At 37.2% G+C, this 19,477-nt stretch overlaps 1 protein-coding gene across 1 annotated transcript; it reads left to right on the forward strand.

The window, feature by feature from the left end:
- The first annotated feature begins 837 nt into the window (after nt 1-837).
- tppp3.S (tubulin polymerization-promoting protein family member 3 S homeolog) lies at nt 838-17,595 on the forward strand. Its single transcript, XM_018259919.2, has 4 exons — nt 838-1,049; nt 13,923-14,119; nt 15,837-15,990; nt 17,054-17,595. The coding sequence occupies exons 2-4, from the start codon at nt 13,932-13,934 to the stop codon at nt 17,240-17,242; spliced, it is 531 nt and encodes a 176-aa protein (XP_018115408.1). The 5' UTR covers nt 838-1,049; nt 13,923-13,931; the 3' UTR covers nt 17,243-17,595.
- The last annotated feature ends 1,882 nt before the right edge of the window (nt 17,596-19,477 follow it).

A 19,477-nucleotide genomic window follows, 5' to 3' on the forward strand; every position in this document is an offset into this window, starting at 1 on the left:
AACTCCAGTTAGAAACAGGAAAAGTGTTTGATAAAGATAAACCAAAACAAATTCTCTTACAGGGTTCTACTTTGTCAAAAGCACTGTAAAATCCATTTAAGCCATCCAAGAACAATGGAATGTTGGTTTACTCCCTGTGTTAATAAACATGCTGTTTTCCCTTGGCTCAAATACAGTAAAGGTGGGGAAGACATTTTACTAACAGTGCACAGCAGCATGGGAACCTGGAAGCACATGTACTAATACTGAAAAATGTTGGTGGCATCCCTTTTTTTTGTACCTCATAGTTAATATCAGCATTGTGGATCCATCTATGATATTACCTCCTTAGTCCTCATATTCAGTATTAAGATTGCCCTTTGCACTTTCCTAGCCTGACTTGTTTTTCTTGGAACTGCGGGGAAAACAAGGGTTTTGTGTGACTACTAGGGCAGTGTAAATTCCCATGTTTTCTTGGCAGACAGTGAAGCGCAGATACATGCAGTAAATGCTAGGGACAAAAAAATGCTGATTTATTGGTAAATAAGGTTAATACATTTAGCACTGGAATTTTCAAAATACAGACTGCTGAATATTATTTTTATACAACACTAACAAAGTATTCTTTAGTTACAAACCTCTTTTTAGCAAATCCAATGGAAATGCATTATTCACAGTATATTGGACAGGAGGCTGAAGATGGCTATACCTACATCTTAGAAGCCTAGCCATTGAAGCATTAGCCAGCAAATTACTAAAACCAAGCCAAATTGTCAGTCTTTGTTCGGAATGGCACCCCCCCCTTACAAAGAACCTCTTCCAGTGACTTGTATGGCAGATTCTATCAAGTGAAATATTGCCTGCTGTAGCAAGGAGGGTGAATCTTGTATGCCTCTAAATGACCTTGGTCATTTATATTTATATTACACTCCCTTGATGTTTTACAGGATGTCTCTATGGATACAGGAATAAACAGAAGATAATAGTCCTACAGTCTTTAAAGCAGCATTTCATTCTACAGCCCAGGAGGGAAGAGGAGGTATCTACAGAAGAGCACAGGCAAGCAGGAGGTAAGATTCTTCTCTTTAGAACTCTGTATATAACATAACATCACATCCTCTCCTTCACAACAGTGTAATCCATGCATTATATGTGACTAGCTTCATTTAACTGGAAAGCCCCCCCCCCCCCAATAAGATAAATTGGATCTAACTGTTAATGAATATCTGACACCCAACTGCTGCAAGAAGACAGAATGAAGAGAAACATATGCTGAGAGAGGGATAGTGAACATAAATTTGATTATTTCAACAATGCACAATATTTAATTGATTATATTTAGAAACATTCTGTATGATTAAGCTTATATTATTTTTTTGTGATGGCTCCCCTTTTCAGATTACAAGCACATTGTTGTTCTGTAGAGCACCATATTCGAAACCCCTTTTTTACAGGTGCGTGTAAAGTAAGAGCTGTGTATTTTTTAGAAAGATGCCCTATAAAAAAAGCTAGTAATAGTATGTATTTCTTTTTATTTGGAAACTGTCCTGCTGAGAAGCAAAATCCTTTGACATGCCAGTAGCAGACAGTGGTGTGTGTTACTGATACCCTCCGGAATAGAAGCTTTACATGCTGAAGCTGTTGCCAGCCATGCTTTCTTGTAAACACTGTGCCGTCCTGAGCTGTTTCAGAGACACTTGCCTGCTAATGTGTATTATTTTTTCTCTGCCTCCCAGCTACTGTGTGTTAGCAAGAAGCCCCTTTTCTGCATCTGTTCTTGCAGGGTGGGAAAATAACACTTCCAGAATTGCTGTTATAATTTAAGGAATTCTATTTTACAGATTTCGACCATTAATTTTAATCACAGAAAAGAGCTACAGATACAGTATATAGATTTAGATATATGCAGTGTGTATGTGAAGTTACAGTTTGTTTATATGTGTAACTGTACTATTACAGTATAGTGCACACACAGTATTTATAGGCAGTTCCCATCTGTAGTATGCTGCTTATGGCAAATCGACATCACACCCAGGAACACTGGGTTTATATAAAATTGCATACAGAACTAAAAAGAAGGTAATAAAAACAGTGCATGTGTAAGTCTTTCTGTATATTCCTGTATATCACACAATTGTTTTTATTCTGTAAGCCTTGTATGCTGAATCCTTATAATCATTGGCCCGTGTTTGTTATAAATTGTCATAAAGCACTGCCTAACATGCTGGTGTAGTATAAATAATTGATGATTATGACCTGATTCTCCACTGCTTAGTATTCATAAAGTGTACTGATAGGTGACATACATTTATTCTCTACCCAAATTCAACTGATCACCACTCGAGCAGCACACATACCTAAATATCTCACATAATCAATCCTTGTATGTACATGAAGTGTGACATTACATTAGTAAAATAACTCTATCCTGGTTGGTCTGCTTGGTCTGAGTACAGAACAATATGCTACATGTTACACATGTGCATCAGATACTGCTGACATACAGTGCTGTTCTGTAGTGTGTGTGTCTCTAATGGGTTATATGATAAGCAAATAGAAAGACAGACATAAACAGCTAGTCAGACTTTAATATATTATAATTTTATGTGCATAATATATTTAATGTGCATTTGGACAATGTATATGGGGCGGACTGTCGGATTGGCCCACCAGGATACCAGGAAAACTCAGTGGGCCCTCATGCTGCTAAACGTTTGGCCTATTTCATGGCCATTCCCTATTTCCATGAGAGCAAAGTGGCTAAATAGGTGGAATAATAGATTATAGTATGTAAAGAAAAGAGACTAGGAGAATAGAGGCTGAGTGAGGAGATTAAGAAAATAGTACTGAGGATGGGCCCCTGGTCTAAAAACTTTTGGTGGGCCCCTGGTCTAAGGTTTTTTGGTGGGACCCTGGTGTCCCAGTCTGACACTGATATGGGGACTACATATGACAATATAGTCGTAGGTTAAAGTAAGTTTATTTCATTGCTTAAAAGATATCATGTTGTTGGTGTGAGGCCAAAAGTGTGCTGGTAGGGAAAGTAATGGTACAGTCCATAGCAATCTAAAAGCATCAGCCAAGAAAGTTATTGAAAGAATCCGCTATGTTTCATTGTGCGGCCACACTAATGTCCTTCCCAATTTGCTTCCAGACTTTAAATTACACATTTTTTATTCTGTTATTCTTTAAATGCTAAGTCAATTAATTTCCAGTCTGCTGTATCTCAGAGAGAAAAGGCAAATTAATATAATATACCTTACCAGGGACTGCACTTTAGCACCTTTGTGACGCTTATCCCCTTTGAAGCAGAGAGGATAAATAATTTATCAAGAATAATCTGTTTCATTCCATAGGGAATATTTGTTTCATAGAACAACATCTGTTGTGTAAGTATCAGGGGCTTTTATTACCTTTGGGCAGCATGTAATTCACCAGCATTCTGGCTTCTACAGAAAAATTAGTTTTACCTTTCTTCTATTGGGCTCTGCTTGCCATTAAACAGTGGCTTTATTATTATTATTATTATTATCATTAGCTAATCAATGATGTGGTTATATTTTTTTACATACAGACCCAATTTGCAATCATTTATAGAGCAGGGACACTGGTTTATCAGAAAAACCCAGTCATATGAAGGACAGAACTTCTAAATACACAGTAGCACTCTACAGTGGCTCATTATATTGACCTATTTTACCAAGATATATTGCAATTGCGTGTTATTTTGGCCCTTACTGGGCCTCTACACCCCTGGGCCCCCTGCAGTTTTATACTGTACTCACTAATTTGGAACCATATACATGAACCTGAGGAGATACAAAATAATTTGGTTTCCTAAAGGGTTTTTTCCATAATTTGTTCACCTTCCAAACACTTTTTTCAATTCAGTTGTTTTTAGATTGTTCCCCAGAAATAAAGATTTTTTTCAATTACTAAGTTTAAAGTTGAATGTTCCTGTCTCTGGTGTTTTTTTCTGGCAGCTCAGTAATTCAGGTGCAGACTGTTATAATTTTGCAACATTTAGTTGATTCATTTCTCAGCAGCATCTCTGGAGTATAAGTAACTATTGTTTCAATTCTAACAGCTGCCTGTAATGAAACCCAGAGACTCTGTTCAGCAGGGACAAACATAAGAAATGTATTAACTAAATGTATACATTTAGAACAGTTTACAGGGTCGGCGACCCCCCCTCCCAGAGCTGCTTCAGAAGGTGAAAAATTTAATTTTACACTTCAATATTAGAAAAACCATCACACATAGAAAATAGAAAGTCATTGGAAAAAGTCATTATTTCTGGTGATCTATCTGAAAACAACTTTAAGGGGCCGATTCATCAAGGGTCGAATATCGAGGGTTAATTAACCCTCGATATTCGACTAGGAACTAAAATCCTTCGACTTCGAATATCGAAGTCGAAGGATTTAGCGCAAATGCTACGATCGAACGATCGAAGGATTATTCCTTCGATTGAACGATTAAATCCTTCGAATCGAACGATTCGAAGGATTTAAATCCAACGATCGAAGGAATATCCTTCGATCAAAAAAACTTAGGCAAGCCTATGGGGACCTTCCCCATAGGCTAACATTGACTTCGGTAGCTTTTAGCTGCCGAAGTAGGGGGTCGAAGTTTTTTTTAAAGAGGCAGTACTTCGACTATCGAATGGTCGAATAGTCGAACGAATTTTAGTTCGAATCCTTCGATTCGAAGTCGTAGTCGTAGTCGAAGGTCGAAGTAGCCCATTCGATGGTCGAAGTAGCCCAAAAAACACTTCGAAATTCGAAGTTTTTTTACTTCGAATCCTTCACTCGGGCTTGATGAATCGGCCCCTAAGTCTACTAAAAAAATGTAACCTTTAAATGAAATTGATAGAATTGTTTTGCCAACAGAATAGATTCATGCAGCTTAGTTGCCATAAAGACCATAAAGACCTATTACAGTGCAAAAAATTTGAATTATTTGCCTAAAATGGACATTATGGGAGATGGCCTACTCATAATTCAACACTTTCTGGATAAAGGGTTTCCAGATAAGGGCCCCATTACCTGTATATGCCTAGAGTGTAGTCAGTTTGTATTTTATTGATAACTATTTTAGTTTTAGTTTAAACTAGGTTTGAGACCAGATTGTAAAAACAGGTTTGAATTGAAACTACCGATGTTGTGGTATTGGGTACACAAGTCTCAAGACTCAAAATTGGGCGTTGAATAACTGCATATTTAAAAGAAAAGGAAAGGTTATAACTATGTAAGCCTCATCAGAAAGGTCCACCTAAATATACCAGTAAACCCTCAAAATAGTGCTGCTCTGAGTCCTCTGTCAAAAGATGGTCTTCTGTATCAGACTTCCTGCCTTCAGCTTAAACCTCCTTGCCCCGGGCAATGGGGGACCTCCTAGAACCTATTTGGAGTCAATCGGTGGACTGAAAATTCAAAGTTTTTTTTTGAAAACTCTTTTGCCAGAGTTGCCTTTGCCACCTCAAACCAGGTGAAGTGCATTAAAGTAACTAGATCTTGCTCAATCTTCTGTCAGTTACATTATATTCTGTGAGCCAAAAATTCATCAGTCCAAAAAACGCTGGCATCTTTTCCGTTTTCAGCCTCATTGCCTGCAAAAGACCTAACAAACTTTTATTGGGTAACCTGTTTTCCCCATACATTTACTAACATATGGAACATTAATTTTACAGTGGGCACATGTGTAGGTCATTAGAATAACTCTATTGTTTTTATTAAGGTTTCCTAGACATGTGTTTTTTAAAGTGTAATTTGTAAGTATATGCACCAACATTTAACATAAAGACATCCATACAACTTTAAATTTCATATGCAAATTGACCTGAGAGCAAGATCCTAGCGAAGTTTCGATAGACAGAATATGAATGCTAGTACATCTTCACTATCAAATTCTCGCATTGCCGAAGTAACGCTAGCTAAAAGTCGCCAGCATTTGACGCCAACCACGAAAAATACACAATTAATTGAATTATCGTAGTGTGAGCGCATTTGCACTTGGCAAAATGTATCGATGGATGCGAAACGGTCGCTGGTGACAATTCGCCCTTTAGTAAATCTGCCCCTATATTTTTTTAGCTGTTAAAATAAGACCTATGCAGCAGAACTGGTCTCTCATTTTGAGCCTTCGTATGTGAGTTACAGCAAACTAGCTCAGAGTAAAATGAATGTCAATAACATAATAATTCCCTCATTATTGTTGCAGATGAAGATGCAGCTGCTACATCTGCCAACAGACATAAGAACTAACCATAGTAGCAGCTGAAAGCTGTAGTAGGGATGCGGCCGAACCCCCGAATCCTTCACGAAAGATTTGGCCGCATACCGAAACGAATCTGAATCCTAATTTGCATATGCAAATTAGGGATGGGAAGGGAAAACATTTTTTACTTCCTTGTTTTGTGACAAAAAGTCACGTGCTTTCCCTCCCGCGCCCTAATTTGCATATGCATTCGGTATGGCCAGGCAGAACTAGGGTTGCCACCCTTTAAAAAAATCTTCACCGGCAGGTGGAGGGGTTAAAAGTGACGCTAAAGGGTGCGGGTTGTGACGCTAAAGGAGGGGGTGTGATGCGGAGCCAATGCGCGCATTTGGCAAGAAGCCCAGGAAAAAAGGTTAGTTTTGAGAAGGCTGGGGGCAGGCCACAGGCTTTTTTTAGGTGTATTACAAATTTTCCTGGCAGCTACATTGCCGGTAAATTTGTAATACCGGCCCCGGCCTTGGCTGGTGTTTTACAGGCTAGGCCGGTGGCAACACATATCCATGATTCGGTGCATCCTAAAGATTAGAGTGTTGTATAGTGTGCCGATTGCTAGGTTGATGGGGCTAGGCATCAGATAGTACAAGCTTGGTATTAGAGAATAAGCATCAGATGCAGAGGGAATTGTGGCTGTGATATATGGAGCTTGCATAGCTGTTTCATTAAGCATTAAGGATTCTTGTGGAAATGGTTATATAAAATTCCACAAAATATACATTGAACAAATAAACCAAATGTAGATAGATGGAATTAATGCCTAACATTTGTAGAATGGAGCCCTAACAAACAAAATCAAGGTTGTCTTTAGCAGTGGTGGGGCTGAGGGCAAAGCAGACATTCTGCACATCTTTTAATAATGTACACATGAGGCGGTATCATTTTTTTACTGATTTACTGATAAATCAGATCAGTACAACAGAGCAATGCTTACAATCACAAGTGACATATAACAATCAAACAATGCCACATATAATATATACCACTCAGCAAAACAGACTGGATTCTCCCATAAGACTAACTATGGCATATGATAGTCAATACATACATTATCTGGCCATAACCATATTCAAAAAAGGAGAGGGGGTGGGTCTGATTCATGCACATTCACATCACCCTCCACATATGTCCCGAGGAGTCCTGTTCTCACAATTCCTGGGAGTAATTAGGAACAACTCCGAACGTGATACAGTAGAATTACAATTAATCCAGCTGGCAGAACAGTTTTGCAATAAGGGGTAATCCTATACAACTGATCGATGGACAACTAGAGAGAGTCAAGAGGTTCAACCAGAATGATTAATTACAACAACCAGAAGGATCCTTACATCCTGAACCTGATCTGATTTTTATGACAGACTGGACAGATGTCGGCCTACAGATTAAAAAGGCAATAACCAACAGATGGGAGATTATTCTGACCCCCAACTGCCATTTGTGGAAAAGAGAAAACCACTGAAAGCGTATAGAAGAAAAAGATATTGGGCAACCTTCTGGTGGTGAAAGATAAAAGGGATGATACCAGAAGAGACAAAACCTGGTTGGAAAAACCATTGAAAAAAGGTTGTTTCAGATATGCAAATTGCCTTACCTGCAGCGGCATGCAACAGGGATTTTTCTTCACACACCCGAGGACAGGCCACAAATATATGATAAACTACAGAGTGACCTGCACCACGGATCAAGTGGTCTCTATGACCTGGTGCCCATGTGACCTTCATTATGTTGGCAAAGCATCTACATCATACAGAGAACGCATTAAAAATCACAGATGTGCTATCAGAACAGCTTTAATGACAAGGAACATCGACTAACCTGTACCTAAATATTGGCTTAAAGTCAAGTACACACTACCACAATTTAGACACATGGGTGATTGACCATGTACCGGTCCCACAGAGAGGGGGGAAACAGGGATTTGATGTTACTTAAAAGGGAAACAATGTGGATTTTTAAATTGGATACTCTTACACCTAGGGGCTTAAATGAAACACTCCTGATGCCCCCCTTTATTTGAACTTGTGGCATATTACACATATATAGAAAAAACTCATTTGGAGTCTTAAGATGTCGTCTCTATTTGTATCTGTCATACTATTTATGAATGGAGTTGTTGTGACTTTACTCGCCACTAATGTGCCAGACATGAATAACTGTTTGGTTCATTATTTTTCAAAAAAATACTTATTTTTTTCTCAATGTGTTATACATTTTTTTCTATTTTGTCCTAAATTTTTTTTAAAAAGAGAAATATTGGTAACCTTTCCTATGCAGTTATTGTGGGGCAAGGTGATTTCATCACTAATGTGTTTTACAAAGGATGTCACATTGTTTATAACAAAGATTTATTGTTTTATTGTTTGTTGAATGAATATTTGTAAGTTTATGTATGAAACAGTTATAGACAAAGTGCCACATTCGTTACAATTTGGGATAAATTTCTTTGTCCTCCAATATGAACCATCCGCTCAGCATGTAATTTGAATTTTTTGTATTACCTGATAGTTGCTATACGATAATTACCATAGTTACCACTACTAATGCATTTTGATTTTTTCAAGAAATTCTTTTGACCCAATCCAATGGTGGTATAGCTTGCCTGGGGAGAATTCAGAGTGCCTGATGAAGGTAAATGGATTGTAGTTAAGGGAACCCAGGGAAATTGAGACAGGTTGGCTTGATCCTTATGCACAGAAAGAGGAGAAGGAGCTGCGAGTTACCATTGGCACAAATGTTGGCTAAGTATCGACACTGCAAAGGACATGCACTGACAAGGTGCAGAAGAGCCGCCTACCCCCAATAGTAGCTGTAATCTCGTTACGGCTGAATGATTATTAGGTAGAGAACAGCACAGACAACAATTTCCGAAGTAGGATTATGCTGCGTGAGGGAGTCGCATCGAGTGAGTCCACGAGCGTGTGCACTAGTTAGGTGCCATGGTTCAAAGCAGAGCAGATTTGGAGCGGCGCTGACCTTAATAACTATCAGCAAGTTGCGGAAAAGGTCTCCCCATCGGGCTATCGTTATGTTTGTAGCTACAATCCGATCCTGACACGAAGGGCGATAAGGGCATTTTTTTAAAAAAAGTTTCCAGTCAAGTTTTTCCACCAGAGGTGACAGTCATTGGGACTGTTTTATTCCAATATCAGGCTTCTGATATGTTTTTACCACATATGGAGCAGATTCTGTTCTATTTGAGGTCACAGCACGGTATGTTTCTATCACATGTCCACGATAAGTGTAGTATCATATGGTAACACTAAAGTAGTTATACATGCAGATTTGATTATGGTTTATATATATATATATATATATATATATATATATATATATATATATATATATATATATATATATATATATATATATATATATATATATATATATATATATATATATATAATTCTCCAATGAGTATCCGCACTCCAAGGCAATATAGAATAGGGAGGGGTGCACGGTAATTTTTGCATACACCAATAGTTTCCAAACCAGCACTCCCTTTAGTGATAAACAGGGACCTTGAACTATATATATATATATATATGAGTGGGAGTGACCACTTACCAGACCAGTGATGTAAAATTATTTTATATATATATATATATATATATATATATATATATATGTATTTGTATTTGTATATATATATACAAATACATATATATATATATATATATATAAAATAATTTTACATCACTGGTCTGGTAAGTGGTCACTCCCACTCATGACATCACCACAATTGTTTTTTGGCGCCATTTCACCTGTAAATAAGCACTTGTTTATTTAAAAGTTTGTATATTTTTGAAGAAGACTCCCAAGTAGGGTCTGAAACGTTGAATAAAGAAAAAATTTTTTGTTTAAACTTTGAGAAAGCCCAGTGAGTGTGTTTTTTTGCCAATTAATATGTATTTTTTTTTTTCAAACCAGCACCCAGGCAGTAAGGATATAATTTGTTGTGCACCAGCTTCTGGAATAATATTGCTGCAGCTTTCCCTGCTAGCATGACTAGTTTTCTAGCCAATACTGGTTATCTTTTTGCTGGCAAATGGGGTTTGAAACCCCTTGATAGATTTGCTGTTTTTCTCTTGATGTGCTGCTGAGCAGTTCTCCAAAACTATGGAATATGATCACTGAAAAGTATTTTTACATTCTAATGAACAAAATTTTGTAACATGAAACAGCACTGCAAAGGGTTTGCAGAGGACCAAGGTTCCTTGCATAAAAATTTCTTTGGGACTCACCCACTGGAGGACGTTTACAGTTATTTACATTTAATTGATTTCTGTTAAATAGCATTAGGCCACTGTTGAAAGAAAATTAGTATAAGCCTTCTTGTTTATTTAGAGTTTTCCCCAAGATCTCTGTTTTGCTGCAATTAATTGTATTTGACTACATTGTTTGGGTTTATAACACAAGGCAAATCTAGAGTCAAACCAAAGGAAAGTATTTTATTGTAATAACCTACATTTAGAATGCAGAAATATATTTTTGCAAATTGGCTGTGGCTGACCTTTTATACAGGTCATAGAACTCTGGGTTGACTTCATAGTATTGCAGTAGATGATATTGGAAAAGGATACACATCCATCTTTTTGTGAAACCTGCCATACTGCTAGTTGATCCAGAGGCAGGAGAAATACAAGTTCAATTAGTCATGTGACCCAAGTGACCTCATTAAGCACCATTTATAATTGATGACATCTCAAACATCCACAAAACACAATTCATATAGGAAATAATACACAGAGAGTATTTTGGCGCCAAAATGCATGTTTCTTATGCCTGCATCTGGACAAATGCAGTGGCTCTGGGTGCAGTCATGGAGTAAGGCTTATCCTGTTGTCCTGTGTTCATACAAAGGGCCAAGAATCAGCCTGGCTTACCTTGAATATGAAATTTTAGTTTCTATCCTTATGCATAAACATTTACAAATAAAGACAAAGACAGACTCTGTATATGAAGAGAAGTGTTCCTAGAAAAGGCTGTAGAATCTGAAGAATTGTTGATGTCTATATGAATTCTATATAAATAAGGAAACCTAGTGCAAGATTTAATTAATACAAGATTATATAAATTGTGTGGTTACACTTTACATAGTTATTTGAAATAAAATATTACGATATAGGGGACATGTTATTTTAGATATTTTATTTAGCGCTAGCACATAGAGATCATCAGTCTGAGCTTCTGTAACGGTTGGCACCCTGAATCTAGAACCAATGCCAAGCACCCTTGTCTCGGCTCGTGCTTCTGCCTGTAGCAGCCGCCTTTGGCCTCGGGACGAGCCCTCAGCTACTCAGATGCCGGCAGGTCTTAAAACGAGAGGTGCAAGGCGAAAGGTTCTAAACAAGCGAAGGGGCACAACTGTAAGCAAAGTCTTTTGGGCAGAAGGTCGTGTTACAAGGTGTAAGACAGAATTGTAGTCAGGATAGGCCGAGGCAGAGAGAATAAGCAAGAATAAGTCAAAGGGTCAAAACCGGAAGATCAATCAGAATGGATTTTAGCAGAAGAGGTAGTCGGTATACAAGCAAGGGTCAGGATCCAGAGGTCAGAATAGTCAAAAGCCAGGCAGGGGTCAAAACGGGAATCAAACAGGTTCAAAACAGAATAGCACAGCTCAAATAGCACCAGGAACAAACTCCTATAACGTACCTTTTAAATTTCACGCCATTGCGCGCTGGCGTCATCCCGCCAGCGCGCCTCCGCCTTTATGTCACAAGGAGGTGCGCGTCCTAGGGAAACGGAGCCTGCAGCGCAGAAGTTGGACGCGGTGGGAGTCCCCTCCGAGGGGGTGGCATGGGTCCCTGCCGTCCCCCCACTAGACTACCAGGGTGAGTTGTAACAGCTTCCCTTTCATTTTCACACACATTGGGGGTTATTTATTAAAGTCCAAATGCCAAAAACTTTTTTTACTCTAAAATCCGAGTTTTTAATGGAATTTGTTTTTTATTTTTTTTGCCTGAAAATCCAACTATTTCAGACTTTTTGGGGAAAAATCTGAAAAATTCTGGCTTTTAGGGAAAAAGACAGAAAAGAATGATCAATTCAGGAAAAAATTCTGGAAAAATAAGGTCCAATCGTGGATTCTTGTTTGGTCTGATTTTTTTTAACATAAATACTATTTTACTATAAAATCCGAATTTTTAGTGGGAAAAAAATTAGATTTTTTTGCCCGAAAATCCAACTATTTCAGACTTTTTGGGGAAAAATATGAAAAATCCATCAATTCGGGAAAAAACCTCCGGAAAAATAAAGTCCTATCGTGGATTCTAGTTTGGTCTGATTTTTTATAAATACAGCCAGTAGCCATTTAAACTGCCTGTATGTTTATGAAATATGGGTTGCAAATAGCATTGAACAAAAGTTGCTATGGACATTGATAACTTGTAGAACCATCTGTGGCCAAACAAGGTGACATGTTATCTATCAATGAATGGATTTATATGATCTACCATGAGATCAAAAGCCAGAAGCTCATTGTCACCTTTTAATCGCAAAGAAAAAAATGTTGAATTATGAGTGGATCTAAAGTTTCCCTCCATTTTTACCTATTGCAGAAAAAAAAAGCGTGGGTTGCAGGCTAATCAAACAGCAATAAAGGACTAAATAAACAGAGAAGCAAAAAGTGATTTGGAGTTCCCTCTCTGGAGAACACTGCAATGCTGCACCTTCATGATAATATCTTGGATGTTATATTCACATTGCAGCAATCTGACATTTATGTAAATAAGTAAGAGCAGTTTATGGGACTGACATCAGCAATATGACAGATTTTAAATGTGTATGATTAAAAAGCCTTCAAACAAAGTAACATTTCCAAGTAAAATGATTTGTCTTGTTTAATTGCTAGTAGTTGCTAAATTTAGCTTTTTACAGTAACTCGATGATGGTGAATACAGAGAATGGAACAGAAAGGAACAAAAAATTTATATCTAATATGCGGTTAAATGAAGGGGTAATAATTGTTATTGCTTGCCAATCAAAGTAGCAAAACATGTTACTGTTTTATTATTATTTAAAACATACCTCCCAACTGTGCCATTTTGTGCGGGACAGTCCCGATTCTGACAGTTCAACCCACAGTACCTGATTGTTGCCAACTTTCTCTTTGAACTCATGAACAACCAGAAAAATATACAAAATTTCTAACTTATTTGGCTTTTGGCAGAGAGCCCAGAATAGATACTTAGATACTTTTGTAACAATTTAAGAAAAGCAGGTCTCTTGGGGAAACTGACGTGCAGCTTAAAGGGCAATTCACCTTCATTAGCAATACTGCAATAACAAAAAAAAAAACACAGAAATGTGTTGAAACTTTTATAACCTGCCAAATTTTATAAAAGGGACATGGTAATTAGGGGATGTGGTTACAAAAATGGGTGTGGTCAAACATGTGGCAACTCATTTTGTCCCGCTTTCTATTTCCAAAATGTTGGGAGGTATGTTATAAAAAAAATAAATAATTTTACAAACGTTTAATTATTTGCTTATAATGGGGTCTATGGGAGATAGCCTTCCTGTAACTCAGAGATTTTTGAATAATAATATCCTGATGAGAGATCCCTTAAGACACTATCAAAATGTAAAATTTCACTTTTATTTAAAAAAAAAAAAACTTTCCTATGGAGCTAAACATCATGACAGGTGATATTCTATTCTGCATTTTTCAGAGAAAGGCCATGGCTGAAAATTCAGATATCGCCTCCCTTGAAGATAGTTTTCACAAGTTTGCCATCTATGGTGATACCAAGGCAACGGGCCAAGAAATGACTGGAAAAAATTGGGCAAAATTATGCAAAAATTGCAAAGTCACTGATGGGAAATCTGTTACCAGCACTGATGTGGACATTGTATTCTCCAAAGTAAAGTATGTGTGCTCCTCAGTAACTCGCCTGCAAGTGAAAATATTTCAAAAATGGAGTTTATTAATTTGTGCTCCAAAGGGTAAACCATTCTTGGGATACATAGGGGGTGTTAATAAAATGAATGATGTAAATCTTATGACCACAGTGATTAGATCAAATACCTTGCAACAAAAAGAAATTCCCAATTTAGTATTACATACATTTAATATAATATTTATACTACATATAGTTTATTATATATGAGAGCATTTATAATATGAAATAACCCCTGTCTGCTTTTATATATATACTTTTTCATATGTTTATATTTAATATTTTCCATTTTTTGTATTACACATATTTATTTAGAAATATATTGCTATACTCTTTTTTTATAAAGAATATGAGTACATTCATATTAAAACAACTTTTTGTATTTTAAAAGTATTTTACATAATGAGCCACTAGGGGCAGTAACCTACACTCATTTGTAACTAATTGTGATCCCACCCATGAGATTTCCTATTGGCTCTTTCTCCTTTAAATATTTTGTATGTATCAATTATCAGTTAGCCTATGATTAAGTGTCCTGTGGGGACAAGAAACGCGTTTATTTTTTATACAAGATGTAAATAAAGCTTTTTGTACTACTTTACAACTATTTTGGGACTTATTTTTTGGGGTGACGGAATGTGCCAGCTCTAATTTTTTTAGGTTTTTTAGGTTTTATATGAGAGCAGGCCTGGATTTGTGGAGGCCACCGAGGCCCAGGCCTAAGGCGGCAGGATTTTAGGGGGCGGCATGCTGCCCAACCACACCCATATTGGTTCAGAAACACTGAGGATGCACAGGAGATAGTTTTTTAAACTTTCCATGCAGCAATCCCCATTGCTCATAAAATTTGCGTGTATAAAGGCGAGGGGACAGGGGCACCAAACAACAGCAGGCCTAGGGGTGCCCGCTATGTAAATCTGGCCCTGTTTGAGAGCCTTGGTTTTTTTTTTTTACAATAGGGGCAGGTGCTCTGTAAGTACCTAGCTGCCCCTGAAATATTCATAAGCCAGGAGGGCTGTATTAATCCACATTAAGTATGCCTTCTGCATAACAGCTGAATAAACCTGTAGTAATAATGCCAGTAAATCTTGAGCAGATAGTATATAAGGCATACTTACAAGATTAAGTGAATTACTCATTTTAAGGGAGATTGCTAAACACACAAATGTAAATATGAGAATTAATTTTGTATTAAAATGCAATTTTAATGCTTTTCCACTTCATACTAATTTAGAATATTTTCCTAATATTAAAAAAAAGCTAGTTTGTGATTATGGAGTATCCATACCTCTAAAATGTCCCGTTTTGGGCGTGGACAAACAAAAATTGCTGCGCTATGCACGCCAAATTTTTCTTTGTCCCTCTTTCTGTTTCCTACAGTATATGTTGGGAGGCATGGATTATCCACTGCCATCATTGCAGCACACCTGGACCTCATGCCTGCTTTAGTAAGCACAGAACTTTGTCTTTATTGCCTGATGCATTATATTAAAGTTCTATTACAGATGGCCTTGGGGCCAAGAATTGGAAAATACAGCAGGCCTATAGAGACCTGTAGGACAAGATCTGCATAGTACCTCACCTGACAAATTTTTCAAACCTGCCCCATAGGTCTTGGGGGGGGGGGGCAAGATTCAATAGTTATGTTTGAAATTAACTTTGTAAAGTAATATGTTGACTTTTCAGAGCAAAATCAGCCAGAGTGATCACCTTTGAAGAGTTTAGGAAGGCACTAGAGGAGTTGTCTGCAAAGAGGTTCAAAGGGAAGAGTAAGGAAGAGGCTTATGATGCTATCTGCAAGCTTGTGGCTGGGAAGGAACCTGTCAGTGCTGGTATAACGGTATGATGTATATAATTTATATATTTGTATATCTGAATCTCTAGAACAGTGATCTCAAACCAGTTGCTCATGAGCAACATGTTACTCACCAACCCCTTTGATGTTGCTCCCAGTGAATTCCTGGTTTGGAGACAAGTTTTGGTTGCATAAAAACCAGATGTTCTACCAAACAGAGCCTTCTGTAGGCTTCCAGTCCTCATAGGGGCTACCAATAGTAAATCTCAACCCTTATTTGGCACCCCCAGGAACTTTATTCATGCTTGTGTTACAGCTCAACTGAGGCCTGTTTGAATAAACACACCGCAAAAGAAGCAACATTAAAACATTGTTCTTTAATAGTGTGTCTCAACTGCACTATCATTGAACTGAACACACAATAGCAATGAGTTCTTGGTATTAGAATGTTTTCCTTTGTGTTTTCCTTGTGTTTTCCTTGCAGAAAAGTCCTTGATTTGGCTTGTAAAATTCTGTAGGACAGGCATGTGTGATTAGTTCGGTCATGCCTGCATTCTTCTCCCAGGTGCACCCAACGAGACCCAGTGTAAATAAAAATAAATATTAAATCATTTGGAAAGAGAAATAATAATTTAAAAAAAGCTAGAAAGGCCACTGATCACACAAGTCAATTAGAGTCCATGGCTCCCCCAATCATTATATCTAAACACCAATTATTTGGTATTTGTCCACCCACTGTGTATATATTAATTGTTGTATGTGATATTTATTCAAGTATTCCTAGACCTACTTTCTATCTAGAATTTCCATTTTATACTTCCTTCTTTAATCACAGATAAACATTTTCTACATACACTTCAAATGGAATGCTACTACCAGTATATACCTGTTTGGTATCAGGTGCCAAGGGCTCTAAAACTGCCAAGGGCCCAAAAACTAAGTCCGAAATGTTGCCACTTTTTCATGAGTAAATAAACAACCTACACTGGTTCAACTGCATCAGTAGTGCCATTGGTGTTTTGTCTTTGAGATAAAATTGTTTCTGACACAGCACTGTTAATGATTCTTTATAAACGTATTGATTTTATGATATATCTCCCATGTGCAGAAAACTGCAGCCCTTGGAGCAGTGGACCGCTTAACAGACACATCGAAATATACTGGGTCCCACAAGGAGCGATTCGATGAGACTGGCAAAGGAAAAGGAAAGAGCGGGCGGGAAACGATAGTGGAGAACACAGGATATGTGAGCTCCTACAAACTTGCTGGAACTTATGATGCCAAAGTGAAGAAATAAAGTGCATCATGGGGCATTTTCATTTAAGTTATTAACCTATTCACTGCTAGAATGGCAAAGCAAACCTTTGTGGTAGTGATGGGGGTCAATTTAAACAAAGCAGTCATTCCTAGCACCCAGTTAACACAAGTGAAAATGTGATAATTACTCCAGTGGTATTATCCCTCACCTCATCCCTACCACAAAGTTTGAAAATGTCATTTGTGTAGTGATTCTCTTAAACCCAGAGGCTGAAACCAGGATATTACCATAGTAGCATTTCCATCACGGAGTGCATCTTCTTTTTAGTGCTTTAGGATCCAATTATTCAATTTTTTTGTAAACAGATATATATCTATCTATATATATATATACAGGAGTAGTGACCAGCTCCATGTTGTAACTCCCACCCTTCCCAGCTATAGTCAGGTGATCCCACTGGTGTCTAATAAAAGGGCAGCCAAGTATGGAGGTTTACTTTGAAAGCAGCTAGTAAGTTGCAGGTAAAACCTAGTCCCTTTGTAAAATGTATAATGAAGCAATAGAATTCTTAATGAATCAGATGAAAATTAAGCGTAGGACTGGCCAGATATGGGATGACTTTGACGTAGTTGGCCAGCTTAAATATATTGCAATATATGGACAAACAATCCCTGTTTTGTTTAAAGGGTAAGGCATTTTTTAGTAGCAGTATGCACAAAATGTCGCTGTCTTAAATATATTGATAATGGGTTGAGTGCAGAGGACTCTTGTGTTTGACTATATATATATATATAGATAGATAGATATATATATAGATATATATATCTATCTATATATATATATATATATATATATATATATATATATATATATATATATATATATATATATATATATATATATATATATTATAAAATATATTTTAAAAGAAATGTAATAAGTTTGTGTTAGAATATAAGTATTTCTCAGTTCTATTGAGTTGTTTACATTTTTGGGTGCTATGTGGAACTGCTATTGCATAGTCCCGCTTTTGACCGCTCAACCCGCAGTCCTGTGTTTGTACTATAAAGTCCAGATTTTCATCTTAAAAAAGATACGTTTATTGCTTAATTGGCTTTTGGCAGAGAGCGTTGAAAAGCCACGAGGTACAGATAAGATATTTTCGTAGCAATTTTTAGATAAACAAAACCCACAGAAATATGTTTAAACTTTTATAACCTGCCAAATGTTGTAAAATGAACAGGTGTGGCCAAAAAATGGGCATGGTCAAAAAATGGGCATGGTCAAATAATTTTGACCCTCTTTTTATTTCCAAAATGTTGGGAGGTATGCTATTGGCCTGTTCGAGATGCTAAGACTCATTTGTTCAGAACAACAAGCATTCTGCTCTAACATAAAAACCAGCCCCAAGAATTTGGCTGATGAGGTTTTCTGTTCTACCTACACTGTGGCACTTATAGCTTGATAGTCCTTAATAATGTTGTTTTATAATATGTAGATCAAACTGTGTCTTTACCCCTGTAGCTTATATTTTTCAGGATATAACTCTATATCTGTGTGTGTGCACCTTATGGTTCCAGCCAACTCAAGATGCAAATTACCTTCACTTGAATGAACTCAAAGTGCTTGGTTAAATTTGCAGCTTGATTAACGTTAACCTTAATACCTCTATACAGACCTCATGAACCATAAACAAATAACCAGAAAAATGTCAAACTAGGATTGTCATGGCACTGATTAACATATAATAATCCTGGTGTTGGGAATTTCTGTTTAGTCTCCCTTTGGATCAAGAATATATTCACATATAAATAGCAATCTTGATAAAGCCCTATTCTTGTTTTTGTATGCAAAATCACTGTGATCAAAGTGGTTATAGGGATGAATGCTGTATGAAGGGTCATTTGCAGTTTATATTTTTGTGATGGCATGTTTTGTTCGATTTTAGCAACCAAAAAGTGTATTCAGGGGTGTTTCTGGGGTTTTCCCATCTGAGGTGGCCTTTCAGATGCCCCAACCCCCCATAAGCGGTGCTTACCTTTCCGAGCGCTGGAGTGGGTCAAGGGGGCCACATCACTAATGCTTTTGTACTCTCTGCAATAAATTTCAATTGGTCGTTTGTTTTTCTTTCAAATTTCGAGTTAATGGGAGTTGTTATAAACTCCCATAAACTCTAAATTCGACCCTTGATAAATATGCCCCTATAGTGGCAAGTATACAAAAATGTTGAGTTAACATAGTAACATAGTTATTATAAAGTAGTAAATATTTTAT

This window comes from Xenopus laevis, chromosome 4S (assembly GCF_017654675.1).
Source record: "Xenopus laevis strain J_2021 chromosome 4S, Xenopus_laevis_v10.1, whole genome shotgun sequence".
Taxonomy (NCBI): Eukaryota; Metazoa; Chordata; class Amphibia; order Anura; family Pipidae; genus Xenopus; species Xenopus laevis.

Bases quoted from the DNA above. Each gene is read 5' to 3' on its own strand.
- tppp3.S (XM_018259919.2), top strand. From the start codon at position 13,932: ATGGCTGAAAATTCAGATATCGCCTCCCTTGAAGATAGTTTTCACAAG. The intron at 14,120-15,836 runs GTATGTGTGCTC...TTGACTTTTCAG, and splicing joins ATTGTATTCTCCAAAGTAAA to AGCAAAATCAGCCAGAGTGA. The intron at 15,991-17,053 runs GTATGATGTATA...TCCCATGTGCAG, and splicing joins CTGTCAGTGCTGGTATAACG to AAAACTGCAGCCCTTGGAGC.